Raw genomic sequence first — 17,674 nt, 5'->3', positions numbered from 1 at the left:
GTCAAATGGATTTCACCTTTCCTCAGGCAACATGACTGCTTCATCCAGGGATAGATTAGTTGTAAATACGTAACTATCACCATGGAAATTCTAATAGAAAATAAAATGCAGGGGGCCGGCCAGGTGGGGCAGCGGTTAAGTGCACGCGTTCCGCTTCTCGGGGGCCTGGGGTTCGCCAGTTCGGATCCCGGGTGCGGACATGGCACCACTTGGCACGCCATGCTGTGGCAGGTGTCCCACATATAAAGTAGAGGAAGATGGGCATGGATGTTAGCTCAGGGCCAGTCTTCCTCAGCAAAGAGAGGAGGATTGGCAGTAGTTACCTCGGGGCTAATCTTCCTCAAAAAAAAAAAAGAAAGAAAAGCAAATGCAACATATTCCATATGAATCACAGTCCTCCATGGTGACAGGAAAAGAAGAGACTTTCAGAAGACTTTGAAGCATCCAGCAAGCATGTGTGAGGCGGCAGACGGAAGAGGTAGGAGTGGATGCAGAATAGAAACAGAAGGCATTTCTTCAAAACTAACCCCTGTCACACCTCAAGAAAGAAGAAAAGGAGAAGCAAAAAAAGTATAGAAAACATTAGTTTATTTTACAAAAATGGTATTCACAGTAGATAAATCAAAAAATGATAGTGTTACAATTCTTGATGTCAGTACACTTTAAACAATACAAACCTTTTCTCTTTTGAAAAAAGGAGTTGATGAACACACAGAGGCAGACTCAATGATGCCAGCTTGCCAAAAGAACGTGTCTGGATGATTATCAAATCCTAGGCATAATATGCTGAACTATGAAAATGCAGAACATCCCAATAAACATTAATTCAGCAGGAGCAAACGCCTTAAAGTCAACATTTTAAATGAGTTTAAATTTGAAAGACATTTAAATTAAATCAGGCATATAATTTTTAAATACAAACATTTTCTGAACATATGATATAAATAGTAACGAATTCAGAAACCTTTTCCTTTGGGGGGATTTTTCTACTAATGCTGTACTGACTGATGTAGGAAGGATTTTTTTTTCTAAAGAAGTAATGATATTTTAAGTTTTCATCAACAAATATTAATATACCTAAGATTTAGTTGAGCCTGGTAGCCTCTCTTTAATGCCCCAGCTCTGCATTCTAACGTGCAATCTCATTTTATCACCAGAAAATAAGACTCCTTAAACTGTTCCCATTTTTCATTTGACCCTACAGAGTAAAAAGTATTATAATCAAGATTTGATGTTTTTCTATGTTTGACATGCAGCATTTTTTAAAATCCAGTGTGTGTGTGTATGTGTGTGTGTGTGTGTTAAAGACAATCATTCACTGAGTAATATTTAAAACCAAATATCCACTTGCCTGTCCAGGATTTCTGAGGCAGAAGGATGACTAGAACCATTTAAGACCCTTCCAGATATAAATGCTGACGCTTATTTTCCTGGAGAGACTAGAAATTTAGATGCCCAGCGGTGGCTCCTTGAGAACACTTCCTAATTTATCCAGTCACCAAGCACCCTCTGAATCTGACATTCCTTCAACACTCAAAAACCAGTTTCTATCACAATATTTGAGAACTCTTTCTGTGAGTATGGGGGACGCGCTTGGGATGTACACGGGAGGTGTAGAGCACAGAGGTTAGACCCCAGGCCTCACCTTCAAATGGACCCATGTGTGACCTGCACAGCCACTTGGAGCCTTGTGACTTTGGCTAAGTTGCTTAACCTCTCTAACCTTTGTTTTATTCATCTGTAAAGTGGGATAATAATAAGCATATTCCTACAATTTATTTTAAATATTATTTTAAAGATTAAGTGAGATTATGAATTTGAAGCTCTTAGCTCACCAATTAAGAGCTTAATGAGTGTTGGTAGATGCTAATATTATCTATTATCTATTGCTACTACTACCACTATTATTGCCATTATTGTCCTGTACTTGGTTTACTAAAGAGGAAAACAAACATACAGAAAAACCAGAGCAGATCCTACAGAATCTCCTAGTCTTAAAGGAGAACCTTTAAGAACCTTTGCATACACAGATACAATGCTAAATAACCAACAAAGAACCCCATATGACTCTGTAGATCCAGGAACAGGCGGCCCACAAGTGTAATGGTTAAGACTGGAAACTCTGCTGGAGTCAATTGCGTCTTTTCAAATCTGGGCTCCACTACTGACCATCTGTGTCACCTGAGGCTGGCTATTTATCCTCTCCATGCGTCTATTCCCTCAAATGTAAAATGAAATATGAGGAGTCCCTCCCTCATGGGGTCATTGGGAGGATTAAGTGAGGTAAAACTTGCAAAGCACTTATGCCAGTGCCTGGCACAGACAAAGCGTTTAATAAATGTTAGTGATCATTGCACACTTCTTTGCACCCAGCTGCAGACCTAGCATAGTGGTGTGCCACAGATACTTGTTGGTTTGCTAGAAGTAATGGTGAATTTCAGACTACAGCTCTGTAACTATAGCATCATAAACTTAAAATTGAAGGAGAAGGAGTCACTGCAGGCTATAGAAGTCAAATGGATGCTCCTGCAGATGCCCCATCTCTTCCATCTCTTCACTGAGCAAAGGGAAGAACACTGACAGTTTAAGGAGATGAAGCAGGAGAGAGTGAAGAGCAGTTCTAAAGCAGTGTATAAAGTCACATGATAAAATAAACGTAACCCGTCTATACTGGGCATGCCCGTCCCTGGGAAAGTGGGTTAAACTTGACTCAAACCCCCAGCTTCTTGACTTGATAAGTGCAGTGGCGCCTCCAAGCATTCTGGAACTCCAAGTACCTTTACTCAATGTTCTTCAAATGGTATCAGTTGTCCTGTGACATGTTCATCACCATTCCATGAGGAAGGTGAAAGGATGGAGGATTTCCATGGTCAAATAGCTTTGTGAAACATTGATAAACAAAGTGAAGCAGGGTTCTCAGAGATTTTCTTATGTATAAATCTCCAGGAGAAGATGGGGTGCATACACAGCACTTCCCCCGATGTGTCTGACTACAGAACTCTTTTCTCATAGAAAATCTATCAATACCTTCAACTGCACAAAAGGGAGTTGAGCATGTGCTGCTTTAATTGGAAGGGAAACATTTTTGGCAAAATAACAATAAAGGGAAAATTAATATTTTGAATACTCATGAAATGCCAGAATCTTCAACAACAACTTATGTAATCCCTGCACCAGCTGCATTGTTTTCTCACCATGATTTCACAGATGAGGAATTTGAAGCTCAAAGAGTAAAACAAAGTCACGCTGTAGTAAGTGAAGGAGGGAGCTGCTTCCATTAATTGAAATGCTTCTTAAACATCTGGAATTGCAAACCAGGAGAAAGGAAGACTGGCAAAGGAAAGAGAAAGATGATTCCAGGACATGTAGGTGCAACTTCCACTTCTTTCTCTTCATCACTTCATCACTTCACTCCTAAAATGTGTTAACTGAAATCCACTGACAGTAAGAGGGGAAAAGTAGTAAATCTTAATAGTACAAGAAGTACAGAGCAAATGCAAATTGCTCTAAGAAAAAGCACAAGATGCCACAAGAAATCGTGACTCTGTTCTTTTCACATTTTAGAATCACAATCTCTTTACCTTCCACTGAGTCATTTTCACAGCAGATCCAGTGAGTCTGTATGTCAATGGTCTTGGTCTCCTTTGAATATGGAACCAGTAAAATTAAGACAGATGCATTTTTTTTTTGAGGAAGATTAGCCCTGAGCTAATATCTGCTGGCAATCCTCCTCTTTTTGCTGAGGAAGACTGGCCCTGAGCTAACATCCATGCCCATCTTCCTCTACTTTATATGTGAGACGCCCACCACAGCATGGCTTGCCACACCTGTCATGTCCGCACCTGGGATCGGAACCAGTGAACCCTGGGCCGCTGAAGCAGAACATGCACACTTAACCACTGGGCCGCTGGGCTGGCCCCAACAGATGCATTTTTTAAACTACGTAGGTTAAAAGAGGGACTGTGTTCTGGAATCTGCATTGAACATTTTTTCCTGCTGATATATATATACATATTTTTATCTCTCTCTCTATATATATATCTCCAACTGTATCAAGTACATATATATTCAATTACATATGGGTAATGAGTACTGTTGTTCACTAAATTTCTTCCAACTGTGCCTACTGATATAACCGAACAAGTTATCTTTATAAATTGGACATAGTTTGATTATTGGATCAGAGGGCCTGGCACAGATGAATGATTTCCTGAGAGGCCACCACATCATCTTTCTGGAATAAGAACACCCAAAGGAACTTTGGTGACCCTCTGCTGCAGATTCCCTCCCCTTTGGAACCCTAAAAACTTCAAGGTGTCAGGTCAAAAGCAATGAAATTGCCGGGTTCCAGCCAATGGACCACTTTTGCAATACTCAGGGACACGAGAGTCATATAACATTATTTCTCATAAGGAGCACTAATAATCTAACTTGTGACTCAAAAGAAGCTCACCTCTCTGAATCAATGACTATTACTTAATCGCTTGAAGGATTTTTCCAAACAGGTTGCCTGGAAACCTCTTATGTATTGCCATCTCAGAACTTTTTAAATCTTTTGCGTCCTAAATGTCTTGGAGAAAATGAGACAACACAACGTGGCTTGTAGTTTTGAGAACATTTCCCCACACAGAACATTGTCTTACTTAATCCTCACAAGAACCTCATGAGGAGGTAGGGAAGGCAGGTACTTATTCCCATTTTTCAGAAGTGTAAACCGAGGCTCAGGCAGCCACAATGAAGCAGGACTCCAGAGGCCCAGCCCAGCACTCTTAATGTGACAGCCTTAGGACTCAGCACGCGTAAACTGGGTAGCAAAGTGCATTTTTTCACCAAGAACTGCACCTCAGAAAATCTTCTGGTTTCTTTGCCTGCATTTCAGAGATATTTTTCTGAGACAATCAAATTTATACCATGGCCGCAATACACAAACATTCTAACCAAAAAGTCATGTTCCTGTATCTACAGAGTAGATGCTCTTACAAAGTGCTTCTTTCCTTTTTTTCTTTTTTCTTTTTGGTGAAATCACCCGAAAACAGCTCTCCCTTGCTGTCCTTCGAATTGCAGCTTCACCAAAGTTAAGCCGCCGCGCTGACGTGGAGAGCCAGCGTTGCAGCCTCGCTGTGCCCTCGCAGCCGGGCTCGAGCTGTCCGGAGGAACCCGCTCTTCCCTCTCCCTTCAGAGCGCTCCTTCCTGCCGAGGATCGCCTCCTTCCCACCCCGAGCGCGGGGGCCCGGCGGTTTCCGCTCCCCAGCCCCGGACAGCGCCGTCTGGGCGGCCGCTCTCCAGCAGCTGCTCCTTGTCCACCCAAAGAGACGTCCCCACGATTCAGCAGTAACCAGACGAAGTCCCCACGGACTGCTGTGGCCCAGTTCCCGCCCATCCCCGTTGTGGGAATCAGGCTTTTCCCGGAGAAAACCCCAGGAAACTAGTTTAGAGAAAACTCCACTGGGGGAGGGGGTGGGGGGAGGGAGACTGGGAAAACGGGAGAAGTTCCCCTTCCCCGCTGTAAACACACGCAGGGCAGCCGTGGGGGCTGCGGGGGGGGGGGGGGGGGCAAGTGAGCGCGTCCTCCCGGTCCGCAAACGGAGACAGGCTAAGGAACAGGCACCAAAGTCGCCAGTGGGAAGACAGCGCCCTTTAAGTCACCCAGTTGTCAGCCTGCACAGGAGGGTGGGGAGCAGCGGGGCGCGGGGCGATGAATTCCCGGAGCCAAGCTGCCCCGGGAATGCAGTTGGCCGGACTGCGTCGGCGCGGAGGGAGAAGCCGGGGCTGGAGGGGCTGGGGTCGCGCGCCAGTTCAAGTTCAGGCGCAAGAGCGCGCGCGGAGCAGTGCCCTTGGGATTTCTAGGTACGGCGTTGGCTAGTCAAGTGCGGGGTTAAGGTGGCTATCGAGGGAGGCTTGAGGAGATGGTGGTAAACTCAGAAAAGGCAAGACACGTGCAGTTCTCCAAGTTTTTGGAGAAGAGCTTCCAGCGCCGCAATCCCGCCTGTTTGGCCGAGGAATCGGCGAGGCTCCCAGCCCCACCCCTGCAGCAGTGATGCAAAGAGGACAAATCACCGGCGTGGGGAGGGGAAAAACCCTCCCGGGGTGCCTGGGGTAGGGAGGTGGGGAGAGTAGGCAGCGACCAGTTCTCCAACCACTTGGGCGATAGGGAGCGCGTTCTGGGGAAACGAACCCCGGCATAAATCATTGAGTTCGGAGCCCAGCGCTTTGGGAGGCCGGAGCGCACCTCCCAAGCCTCGCTGGAGCTGAGAAAAGGCAGAGAGGAAAAGGGGCCGGCGACGGGACCGAGAGCAGCTCAGCCGCCTGGGGGTCCCGCGAGCGGCGAGCGGCGAGCGCGGGAAGCGGAGAGCGCATCGGGCGAGGAGCCCACGCCGGCCGAGGCGGGCAGGGAGCGGACCTCCGCGGAGGCCGAGGAGGCGCTGCATGGACAGCATGCGTTTCTCCGGAGGCCCTGGCGCCGGGTCCACGGGCAACTCAAGCCGCTGGTGGCCTCTGGCCGCCGGCGGTGCCAACGCCAGCCGCGAATCGGAGGCGCTCGGGGAAGAAGGCGGCCAGCAGAGGGACTTGCGCAACGAGGAGCTGGCCAAGGTGGAGATCGCCCTGCTGGCCGTGACTTTCGTGGTGGCCGTACTGGGTAACAGCTGCGTGTTGCTGGCACTGCATCGCACGCCTCGCAAGACGTCCCGCATGCACCTCTTCATCCGCCACCTCAGCCTGGCCGACCTGGCCGTCGCTTTCTTCCAGGTGCTGCCGCAGCTGTGCTGGGACATCACCTACCGTTTCCGCGGCCCCGACGGGCTGTGCCGCGTGGTGAAGCACCTGCAGGTGTTCGGCATGTTCGCCTCGGCTTACATGCTGGTGGTCATGACCGCCGACCGCTACATCGCCGTGTGCCACCCGCTCAAGACGCTGCAGCAGCCGACGCGCCGCTCGCGCCTCATGATCGCGGCCGCCTGGGTGCTGAGCTTCGTGCTGAGCACGCCGCAGTACCTCGTCTTCTCCATGGTCGAGGTGAGCAACGTCACCAAGGCCTACGACTGCTGGGCCACCTTCATCCAGCCCTGGGGACCCCGCGCCTACGTGACTTGGATGACAGCCAGCATCTTCGTGGCGCCCGTGGTCATCCTGGGCACCTGCTACGGCTTCATCTGCTACCACATCTGGCGCAACGTCCGCGGGAAGACGGCGTCGCGCCAGGACAAGGGCGCCGAGCGCGCGGGCGGCGCCTTCCGCAATGGGCTCCTGCTCGAGCCCTGTGTCAGCAGCGTGAAGACCATCTCCCGAGCCAAGATCCGCACCGTGAAGATGACTTTCGTGATTGTGACCGCTTACATCGTTTGCTGGATGCCCTTCTTCATCGTCCAGATGTGGTCTGTCTGGGATGTGAAGTTCCACTGGATCGGTAAGTGTCGGGACAAGGGAGGACGGTGCAGGGATGGGGCCGTGTGTGTGTGTGTGTGTGTGAGAGAGAGAGAGACAGAGACAGAGACAGAGACAGAGACAGAGAGAATTTCTTTTCATAATATCCTAATTCTCAAACTTCTGTGTCCTCAAGAATCACACCTGGGTGAAATTACCAAAAAGACCAACTCCTGGGGTCTCCACCCAGTCATTTTAATTCAGTAGATCTGGAATGGGGCCCAGGAATCTGTATTTGTAGCATACCATGACCTTAAGACTGCAAATCCAGAAACTGTGCCCCAGAGTCAGCCAGGCAACTACAAAAGAGAATAATGACTTTTTGCCAAATCACTAACTGCTGTGTTAATACCCTGCCTTCAAGTCTATTGAATTCGGGGAAATATTCTTACTGTCACAACTGTCTTTGCTAGTTTGTGAAAAATATCACAATTAATTAAAAATTTTGTAGAAATGCCCCAAGGGCAAAAGTAAAATGGACATATTTTTCTGAATAAAGATTCTTAAGAAGTCAATAATTCTAATTCGGCATTTAGTGTTCCATTTCTTATCGTAATCTTTTAATTTTTTTCTAACAATTACTTTAACACTTTTTTGCTGGTGTCTCAAAGCAGGATTATTGGTAAACTCAAAATTTATTGGACTCACTCATTAGTCTTTCGACACTAACTTGCCCACGCAGCTCCACGCCTCTCCACCCAGCTCCTGCAGTGGTTTACTGAGAATATTCTCTACGCCGACTAGCTTGTTTGATTTTCACTCCTTCACAAACTAGAAAAACTAACTTCACAAGAATTTACCCCCCAAAGTATTATTTAGTATGGTATCTTGACTAAAACATTCCCTTTCAGTAAGAAAAAAACTTTTTCGAATCAAATATATTACAGGAATGTTGCTGACAACAACTGTTGTTGGAGAAAAGGGGTCTGGGAACTGTCCCTTTTGTTGTTTGGGATTGGGGTAGGCAGTATATGTGGTATACTTTGAAAGTTATATGTGCAAACAAAACATTTGAGAGTGAATTTAATTCAAACAAATACAAATTCTTGCATGGTTATAATATTACTGATAATGAAAAATACAACGCAGTTGCTATCTTTTTGATTTACCATTTCCTGTCTTGCTTGATCTTAGAAGCCTCTTAATTATTGACAATCAAATAAAAAATTCAGTCTAATTATTGCTTTAGCAGGATTTAGACGATTACTAAAAACTTCTTCACTTGTGCATTGTTATGTTGATGATTTCCATTCTTTTTTGAATACAGTCTTAGCCCTGGTTCATGATCACCTCTAATAGTAGCATATTAGTGTAAAGTATGATTAAGTAACCTATCATTTATTCTAGCACAATAAGAGTGAGAAGACCCAAGTTTATATTTAATCATTAAGGGAAAATCAGTGCTTGCTAAGTATTCTTATCTTTAGAAAAGGTGTGTTATCAGTGCAATAGTTCCACTGTGAAACATTATAATATTTATATGTTTACCAGGGCAAGTTCACATAAAATATATCCAAAGCTTGTTGGAATTTCCTAATTCAGCTGTCTTAATAGCATAGTTGTTCAAACCACAATCAAAGATAGCTTTCTTTTAAAATCAAATGAAGTTTCTAATTAGCCAAAGGAAAACTAAATACTGCATCCTTCAGCGACCTATTTCACCTGTCTTTCTGTATAGTTTTCCCATTACAAGAATATATTTAATATTAAAAAACTTAAAACTACTAAACATGGTCCATAATGTCATACTTTTGCCTGAATTATTAGGATGAATACAATTTGCTAAATGTGGATATAGACTCTTGAAATGTCATTGAAATTGCAGCCATTCTGTATGTGCTGTGTCCGTTAGCAGATGCTGTGACTGGTATAAAGGATACAAAATTTTAAAAAATAAATTATTTAATATTCTTAACTTCTGGAAAGTCCAGCTTATTCTACTTAAATATTTCAATAGTGGTTTAAACTATTTGAATTAACTTCAAGGCATCTTGCTTACGAAAATATTTTACAACCAAGCAATTTCCAATACACCACCCATTTCCCTGATTGATAAGCAAAACACCTCATTTTCTATATTAATCTATAACATTTTTCCAGGTTTCACTAGACAATAGGAAAATGAGTTTATCCAGGGCTCAGTTCCTTGTATTTGACTGTTTAAATAATCTCCCCTTGTACTTTTCACACAGAGTCGGAAAACCCTGCCACCACCATCACGGCCTTGCTGGCTTCCTTGAATAGTTGCTGCAATCCCTGGATATACATGTTTTTTAGCGGTCATCTCCTGCAGGACTGTGTCCAAAGCTTCCCATGCTGCCAAAACATGAAGCAAACGTTCAGCAAAGAAGATTCAGACAGTACGAGCAGAAGGCAGACTTCTTACACTAACAACCGAAGCCCGACAAACAGCACAGGTCCGTGGAAGGACTCTCCTAAATCTTCCAAGATCATCAGATTCATTCCAGTTTCAACCTGAGCCCCACGTTCGTGCAGCCTGACTCTCGTAACAGACTTTCTGGCCCGTTGGCTGAATCCAGCTAGAAACCACAAGAACAAATGAACTTATACGAGATAAGCATAAATCAATTTATTGGGCACAGGACTGTGTTTCTAGTTGCATTTTCACATCGCTATGACCAAAAGCTATGAATTGTTTTATATGGAATGTTAATAAAAACATGCTACACTAAAATTTGCAGGCCTAATTTGCAGAAATATGGTAGAAGTTATATTTCTAAAGGAAAAATCATAACCACTCTGGCTTTATATTTTGCTGTTGGTTTCTTTTCTTTTCTTTTCTTTTTATTTCTGACATAACGAAGGCTTGATGGGTTTAGAAGTCATACGATGTAGGGGCATTATTTCTGAACAAAGCGAGCTCGTCATCAACCTTAGTATTTGAAAGGAATTAGAAGAGACTTGAGAGAAATTATGTTTCCATCCAATAAAATCAATTTACACATCAGGAAATGCAGCCTCAAGCGGTGGCCTGGAGATAGGATGGTGCCTTGGAGAGGCTGAGAGCTGGAGGCGTGTTAGCAAAGATGCCTGGTTCAGAGTGGAAAGCAGAAAATTCTGTTAGAAGCTATAAATCACCTAAATTTCAAAACAGTAACCTTAGAACTGGCAGTTCCTCATGTTTTATTGATTGTGAAAAGCATGATTACTAAGATGCTGAAGGTTAGAGAAAATATTGTCAACTGGCCAATAATATCTTTTTTGCTCCCACTGCAAGGTCGTTTCAAAGTCAGATTTGTATGAGGAATACCCAATATTATCAGAAGAGTAGAAAAGGATTGCCCAAAGTTCTATGTAGACTTTCTCTAGAACATTGTAAATGTGTTTCGATCAGTGTTATAAGGTATCCTGCGCTGTGCTGGATATCAACACAGTCATCACTTTCTGTTTGAGGAATCCAGATTCACAGATAGGAGTCTTCTAAAGAGTACCTCGGGATATAGAAAGTCTCCTCATGTTTAATTAAAAATAACTTGGCCTTTCCTTCTGATCTGCCACCCACCTAACAGGTTCATAGTGGAGGAGAGGCAGGTTCTGGGGTGGGATGGGGGTGGGAGATGGAAAGAAAACCGCTCTACATCCCATCTGGCTTCCATCATTATTCAACATATGGCTTTAGGTAAATTACTTAAAAATACACAAAGCCTCCATTTTCTTGGCTGTACAGTGGAGTTGATAACACCTCACGGAGTTGTGTGAGGACTAAATGAAATTAAGTGTGAAAAGACCTTCTTAAACTGTCAAGTGCTGTACAAAGGCTGACAGCGCCTTTGGTTATAGTCTCAGCGGGTCTTCAGAATTGCACATCTTTTCCCTGTTTACTTTGTTAATCAAAATTTGTTGGTTTCATGTCTGAGATATAAAATCCTAAAATTTAAATATAGCACTGCTGATTCATTGGAAAGCATTGTTGGTGGCCACTAACCCTGACATCTGCCTAACTAAAGTTTCCCAGTTTGAAGATAGAACTTGCTTTCCTTGATGCAGGTAAATCAAAGCCAGCCAAGAGCATCAATTTCTTTCATTTCTAAACAGATAAATTATAACACCACTTGGCTGTTACTGCATTTTTCATTGACGAAACTCACTAGTTTGTGGTTTGTTTTTTTTTTTTTGAGCTATTTTGTCTGGTTCCTTCTCCTTGTTAGAGAACATGCAATGATTTGAGGATACATCGTAAACATTTTGCATCCCTTAGCGGAAGTAATAGCTATTTTAATACTATTATTGGGTTTTTTAAATAAGAAACTGAGGACTGGATGAGGCTGTGAGAACCCGGAACTGTCAACTTCACTCCTCTTCACTCTCTTGCCTTTCCTAAATCTCGGGTCTTTTACTCCCTGGGTTGACATACCTGAAAAAATGTTTGCAAATGTTTTATAAAGACCTTAGGTTTTAGAATTCTGCTTTTCAAAAATAGCAAATAAGTTTCTTAAAGGGAACTGTCCAATATGAGCCATCAATTAAATTAATCAGTTCTTTGTTGGAGTCAGAGCAGCATTTCAGTAACCCTGCCTTCTGTAGCACTGTCAGCCCTTTTGACAACTTCTCTTTGACAGGTCAAAAACTAAACTGTTTTAGGTTGGAACAAAGGGAGCCCACTTTTTTTCTAAATCCAATTCCAAAATAATAACATGATGGTTCTTGTAGAGACTGTTTCAGAATGTTGACGTGTACCCCCAAGTAAAACAATTCTGTTTGAATCTTATTTCTGGGAACAGCTCTCAAATAAGGTGCATATCAACCAACCCAGCTGAGTTTTCTCCTTTTAAATGTATCAGGAGATGAGATAGTAGAAAAAGGGCTGGAGAGATACAAGAAGATCTGGGTGCTAGTTCTGCACTAGGCAAGTAGATGGTCTTATTCTCTGTTGTTTAGGCTTTGAAGCTTAATTTATCTAGTTGCTAAACTTTCTTAACGTTATGTACACAGAAATGGGATTCACGTGTTCCAATGTTCCCAATTGGAAGAGTCCTGCCTGTCAATTTCAGGAGAAAGGAAACCATAGGTGGTAAGGAAGCAGAGCATCCTGGAAAGGGGAGATTTCCCTTTCTCAAGCAAGAAGATCTGAGATATTACGTCAGACGAAAGCTTGCAGTCAAGGATAGATGGGTTGCATCATTTTATTTTATTCTGCAATTATCTGCGGGGAGGTCCTGCAAGTACACAATATTCACGTAGTTATGTGGGTATGGGGAATGTATTTGATAAACAATCTACCGCTAAGGAGAAACTGGCTGTATTGTCTGTTGGGTATTTGATAAATATTGATAATGAAAACGAAACATTTTAAAGTACCTATTAAGTGCTTAATGGGTTGATTTTGGGACATGTACTTTTAAAGTGTAAAAATAACTGTAAATGAAATTAGTGAAATTCTTTGGTTAATTATATACTTGTCCTACATACAGAATTTCCCTCATCATGAAAGAAGTCTTATGCCTGATCGAGGGAAAGGTGCGGCTTTTAACGAGAAAAAAATCAAGTAGTCTTAACAACATGTAGTCCCTTCCCAAACTAATTACAGTTCCTAGAACGGACAACTATTGTTGATGAAGAAACACGACTTTAATCTGTTATTACACAAGATAAGCAATCCAATCAGGTTAAAGTTTTATGTTTGTCAGACTCTAAAACCTGTATTTCCGTAGTGTAGTTGGATGCTTGGAGCTTTAAATTATACCTTCAGAGTTTGACTCTTCCACTAAAGCATAACTAGAAGCTATCGTGGGAGAAATTGAGCCTAATTCTTCGCCCCAAACATCAAAGATTAGACTCCTTTAAACCCATGTAATCTGGGATCTTATGGATTTTCATACTGGAGGCAACAGCTCTATTTAGAGTAAGCCCCAGTCAGGGCCATTTGGGATGCTGGTCCTGGAGGTGCAGAAGCAGCCACTGTATCCCTTGTCCTCTCTCTCCCTGTGGTCCTCTTAGTACCACTCAGTGTCATTGGCAACACTGGAATCGTGAGTAACCCAGGACGACAAATATTAGAGAATGATTCTTAATTGCAATTGAATCTCAGCCATATTGGGCAAAAATTTAAGGACTAGTCATAAGAAGAGCTATTTCCTTTAAGTCCCCAAGACAGCCTAAATGAGTTGAAGAGCACAAAATGTGTGATTCCATGGCACACATAGGCATTTTAAGAATATTGTTCTAATTCAATTTTTAGGTTCACTAAAGTATCATGAATTAAAATATGTATGTGACCTGTAGTATGTCGGTATCAAAAATATATATTATGGCTAAAAATTGTGTCACTATTTTTCTTTTTTATTATATATATTCATATCATATCTTTTTACATCGATCTGTATTCTAAATAAAAACAAAATATTATAGAGTGAATTCAAGATTTTTGTGTTCCAGGGTCAAATTAGCAAATTCAGAAAAGGAAATCTGAGAATAAATCTGATAGTAATATCAGAATAATTGACAATTATAATTAATACAAAATAATTAGCATTTCTACACACTAAAGTAGTTGTCTTTATATCACAGGATTTCTGACAGTATATTCTATGAGGCTTTAGGTCCTTATTGTAACAAATCTATTAAGAATTAATTTTGTATATTTAGTATTCCATTTTTGGAACTGTTTTTTAAGATGTTCTATATCCCCTGTCTTATTATGCTATATGGAAGAATTTCAGTGTGTTTTCTGGGGACAATTATATAGTTCTAGTTTTGATGGATGTTGAAATGTTTTGCAATTGTATCTAATATTTGGTCCTTTACAGAAGAAATGGTTTGTGGTATTATATTGAAATAGCTAGTGTATTCATTCCTCAGTTTTGCTGTGTATTGGCTTGATTCCATAAATAAAAATAAATCTCAAATTTGTTTGAAGTAATTCTCTTACAATCTAGTTTAATAATGAAATATAGTTCAAGTTAATTATGCTGATTTTGAAAAAACAAATAAAGACCTGCTTTACAGCTGGTCCTTATTGATTTGTTTTTTATCTGAGCACAAGAATATTCATGTTCATACTCTCTGACTATAGCAAGAACACGTGAAACTTCAGAACTGCCTTTTCAATAAATTATAATCATGAAAGCAAATCAATTTTGTTGTAGTCTGTATTAGGATAACTAAAACAATTGGCCTTGCTGAGGTCGTGCGTGTCATCTTATGCTAAAAATGTCATCTCTGTTTGTTTCTAGAAGTTGGTGAGACTGACTTCTGGGCCCAAAGATCAAGACTATTCCCATTTATTACTCTTTAAAATTGGAATTCTTTACCCTATGGGCTAATAAATTCAAATCATATTGACTTTCAACTTACACTGTAACATTCTTTTTCTTTTACAAGTTAAACTCTAATAGCATAGACTAAAAAGCTTATTTTGGGTTTGGCTTAAACTCTAGAAGAAGTGAATGCCCAGAATGGAAGAAAGGGAATTCAAGTCTATTTTAAAATACTGTTATTTTAAAGCTAACTGTTATTTTAAAAGACTTACAAATGCTTAAGAATAAACAGGATTTCTACCAAAGCACATTTTCACAAGGACCCGCCAATCAGGTGGAACTGAAATCATAGTTCCATTGTGTACCAGAAAAGACTCATAAAGACATGCGCTAGTGTAGGATTTATTCATTCATTCATTCTCTATCTTTAACTGGTCTTAATCTCTAGAGTTAACTCTTTCTTCCCTTATGCTTTGCAAATGCCCTCTAAATACCTCCACTACAACACATAGCAAAATGATTGCAATGTTGGTTTGTCGGTCTGTCTTCTCCACAATAATCATATCACGTTTACCTTAAAAATAACAGGCATGTCCCCTCCACCTTCGCATCGTCATATAGTAGATGCTGTCTATAGTCAATGCTTAATTAACGGAATTAATGTAGATATTTTATATATATATGCATGTGTGTGTGTACATATATATATATATATATATATATATATCTCCACATGTTAAATATGGTAAACATTGTGAGTGTTTAAAAGTTAGAAGTTCTAATTACAAGAAAGAGCATTGTATACTGAAAAAAGTCCTACACCAGGGAATCAGGAGCCCCAGTTTTTCCACCATCAGTAGCTGAATGATCTTGGGAAAGTCACTTTAATAAATCTAGGGAGCCTAAGCAATATCATCTCGGTTGAAAAAGCGAATTTTCAGATTCAAACCCAAACCTAAAATAATCTTAAGAGAAAGGCTGTGTCACCACCACAGTAACGCAAACTTGTCCCTAGGCACAACCCAGTGGGAATCCAGCAGAAATTAAGCCAAAGTGTATATTTATTCCCACCCCAAATCCCACCTTCCATGGTTCACCAAAGCATCCATGTTTTGACCACAGCCACAAGTCATAAATTTGTGTTAGCTATGAATCTCCTGCCTGGATGGATGCCTCAACTTTGAGCTCTCTGTGCTCACCTTCTCCTTTAACATTCATATAAAATAGTTTTAGCTTCATCTCATGCATTAGTGCAAAGTCTGTGCCTTTCCCTAGATCTTAGCAGAATCCTGAAGATTATTTTGAATTCCTGCTTCTGTTGAATTCTCACTCCACAGCTCACTAGCTTATTTCTCATGACTAATACCACACAAAATTGGGGTTCTCCTACCCAATGCACATTTAAAAAAAGGCAATTATTATGGCATCAGATTTTGGGAAAAGAAAACAGCTTTGTTGCAAGATCAATCTGCAAAGAGACAGGAGGCATATGCTCTCAGATCTGTCTCCTCAATCCAGGACTTTGGACAAAATTTACGGGATGAAAGGCAGGGTGGTCTGAAGTGTGGGAATAGATTATTGGGGGTAAGGAGAGGTGAAGTAATTCATGATCTGCTCAGCACGGTCAAGCTTCATGGCTCTTCATAGGATGCGTGTTCACAAAATGGTGGTGTTAGCATGATCTGAGGGTGGAGTCTTCAGCCTTTTGAGGTCAAAAGGGTCACTTATCAGGCATGTGCACAGGCCCAGTTGATAGGTTGGTAGTCTCAATCAGCCTGAACTGGACAAGGGGGGATACTCAGATCCTGAAAAACAACACTTAATTACTCTGTTGAAAAGCTGAGGTCAGTTGAAGTGGTCCTAGAGCGCCCGTGGTCACATGACTACTTTATCTTCACTCATTCTCCTGCCACTTTTCTTCCAATGACTCTATGAGTACTTGGTTGCCCTGTGTGATGGGCTTTCCCTGAAGGTTAGGGGGTCAAGTGGGAGCTTCAATTATGCCTCAGAAGAGACAGTGATTCATATTCACTCTCTTAAGGTCCATGACCGTCCCTTCTAAGGGGGATCAATCTCTAACAATTCTTCCCCAGAGGACTTTCTGCTGCCATCTTGTTCAAGTCTCCTCTCTCTACCAAGACTCAAAACCCTTGTTTTTCCAATTGCCAGAAATTAATGTTTCTTCCACTTTATTTTGAAGAACTCTTTAGTTTTTATTTGTCTAAAGCACTCTCACTTACACTATGCCTTTCAAGCCAGCACATCGTCTTTAAGATGTTTTCTCAAGCAAAAGAGCCCTTCTCATCCCCAAAGGAAGGTTGTTTTTCCTAGATTAAAGAATTTGAACTGCATCGAACCTTTTAAATAAACTCCTTTTTCTTCATTTCTTTTACACTAGTTGTGAGACATATATAGTGTGCCTAAATAATTCAGATTTTGCCCTTTTTTCGCATTTGTGTAACTTTTGCACAATCGATATTTCTTCATTTTGGATTGCCCTCTATTCCCATAGGCACACAGTTACAAGAACACCTCAAGATACTTTACCAGATATTCATCCCATAATACTCTTAGCGGGAGACCAACCTGGGGTGACTGGTTTTCTACTCCTTCTTGATTATTGTATGAATTTTTTTGTTCATTTGCAAATTCTTTAACATTCCTTTTCATAGCAGTCAAGCATAAGCAAATGCACATGCTAATGTGTTATACACGTATGTAATTTTTTAATAGACTTTATTTTTTAGAGCATTTTTAGGTTCTCAGCAAAACTGAGTTACAGAGATTTACAGAGTTACAGAGAAGTTACAGAGATTTCCCACATACCCCCTGCCCTCACACATACATAGCCTCTCCCATTGTGAGCATCCCCCACTAGAGTGGTACATTTGTTGCAATTGATGAACCTACACGCACACATCACTATCATCCAGAGTCCACAGTTTACATTGGGGTTTACTCACGGTGTTGTACATTCTATGGTTTTGGCATGTATCCTCCATTAAAGATTCATACAGAGTATTTTCATTGTCTAA

At 41.6% G+C, this 17,674-nt stretch overlaps 1 protein-coding gene across 1 annotated transcript; it reads left to right on the top strand.

Moving 5' to 3' along the window:
- Positions 1–5,021: 5,021 nt before the first annotated feature.
- AVPR1A (arginine vasopressin receptor 1A) lies at positions 5,022–14,513 on the top strand. The gene is made up of 2 exons (XM_008522319.2): positions 5,022–7,405; positions 9,615–14,513. Exons 1-2 carry the CDS (start codon positions 6,427–6,429, stop codon positions 9,899–9,901), a joined length of 1,266 nt encoding a protein of 421 aa, XP_008520541.1. The 5' UTR covers positions 5,022–6,426; the 3' UTR covers positions 9,902–14,513.
- The last annotated feature ends 3,161 nt before the right edge of the window (positions 14,514–17,674 follow it).

This window comes from Equus przewalskii, chromosome 5 (genome assembly GCF_037783145.1).
Source record: "Equus przewalskii isolate Varuska chromosome 5, EquPr2, whole genome shotgun sequence".
Classification (NCBI taxonomy): domain Eukaryota; kingdom Metazoa; phylum Chordata; class Mammalia; order Perissodactyla; family Equidae; genus Equus; species Equus przewalskii.
Note: the sequence above shows the minus strand (reverse complement) of the source record. Positions and strands in the feature narration are given on the sequence as shown.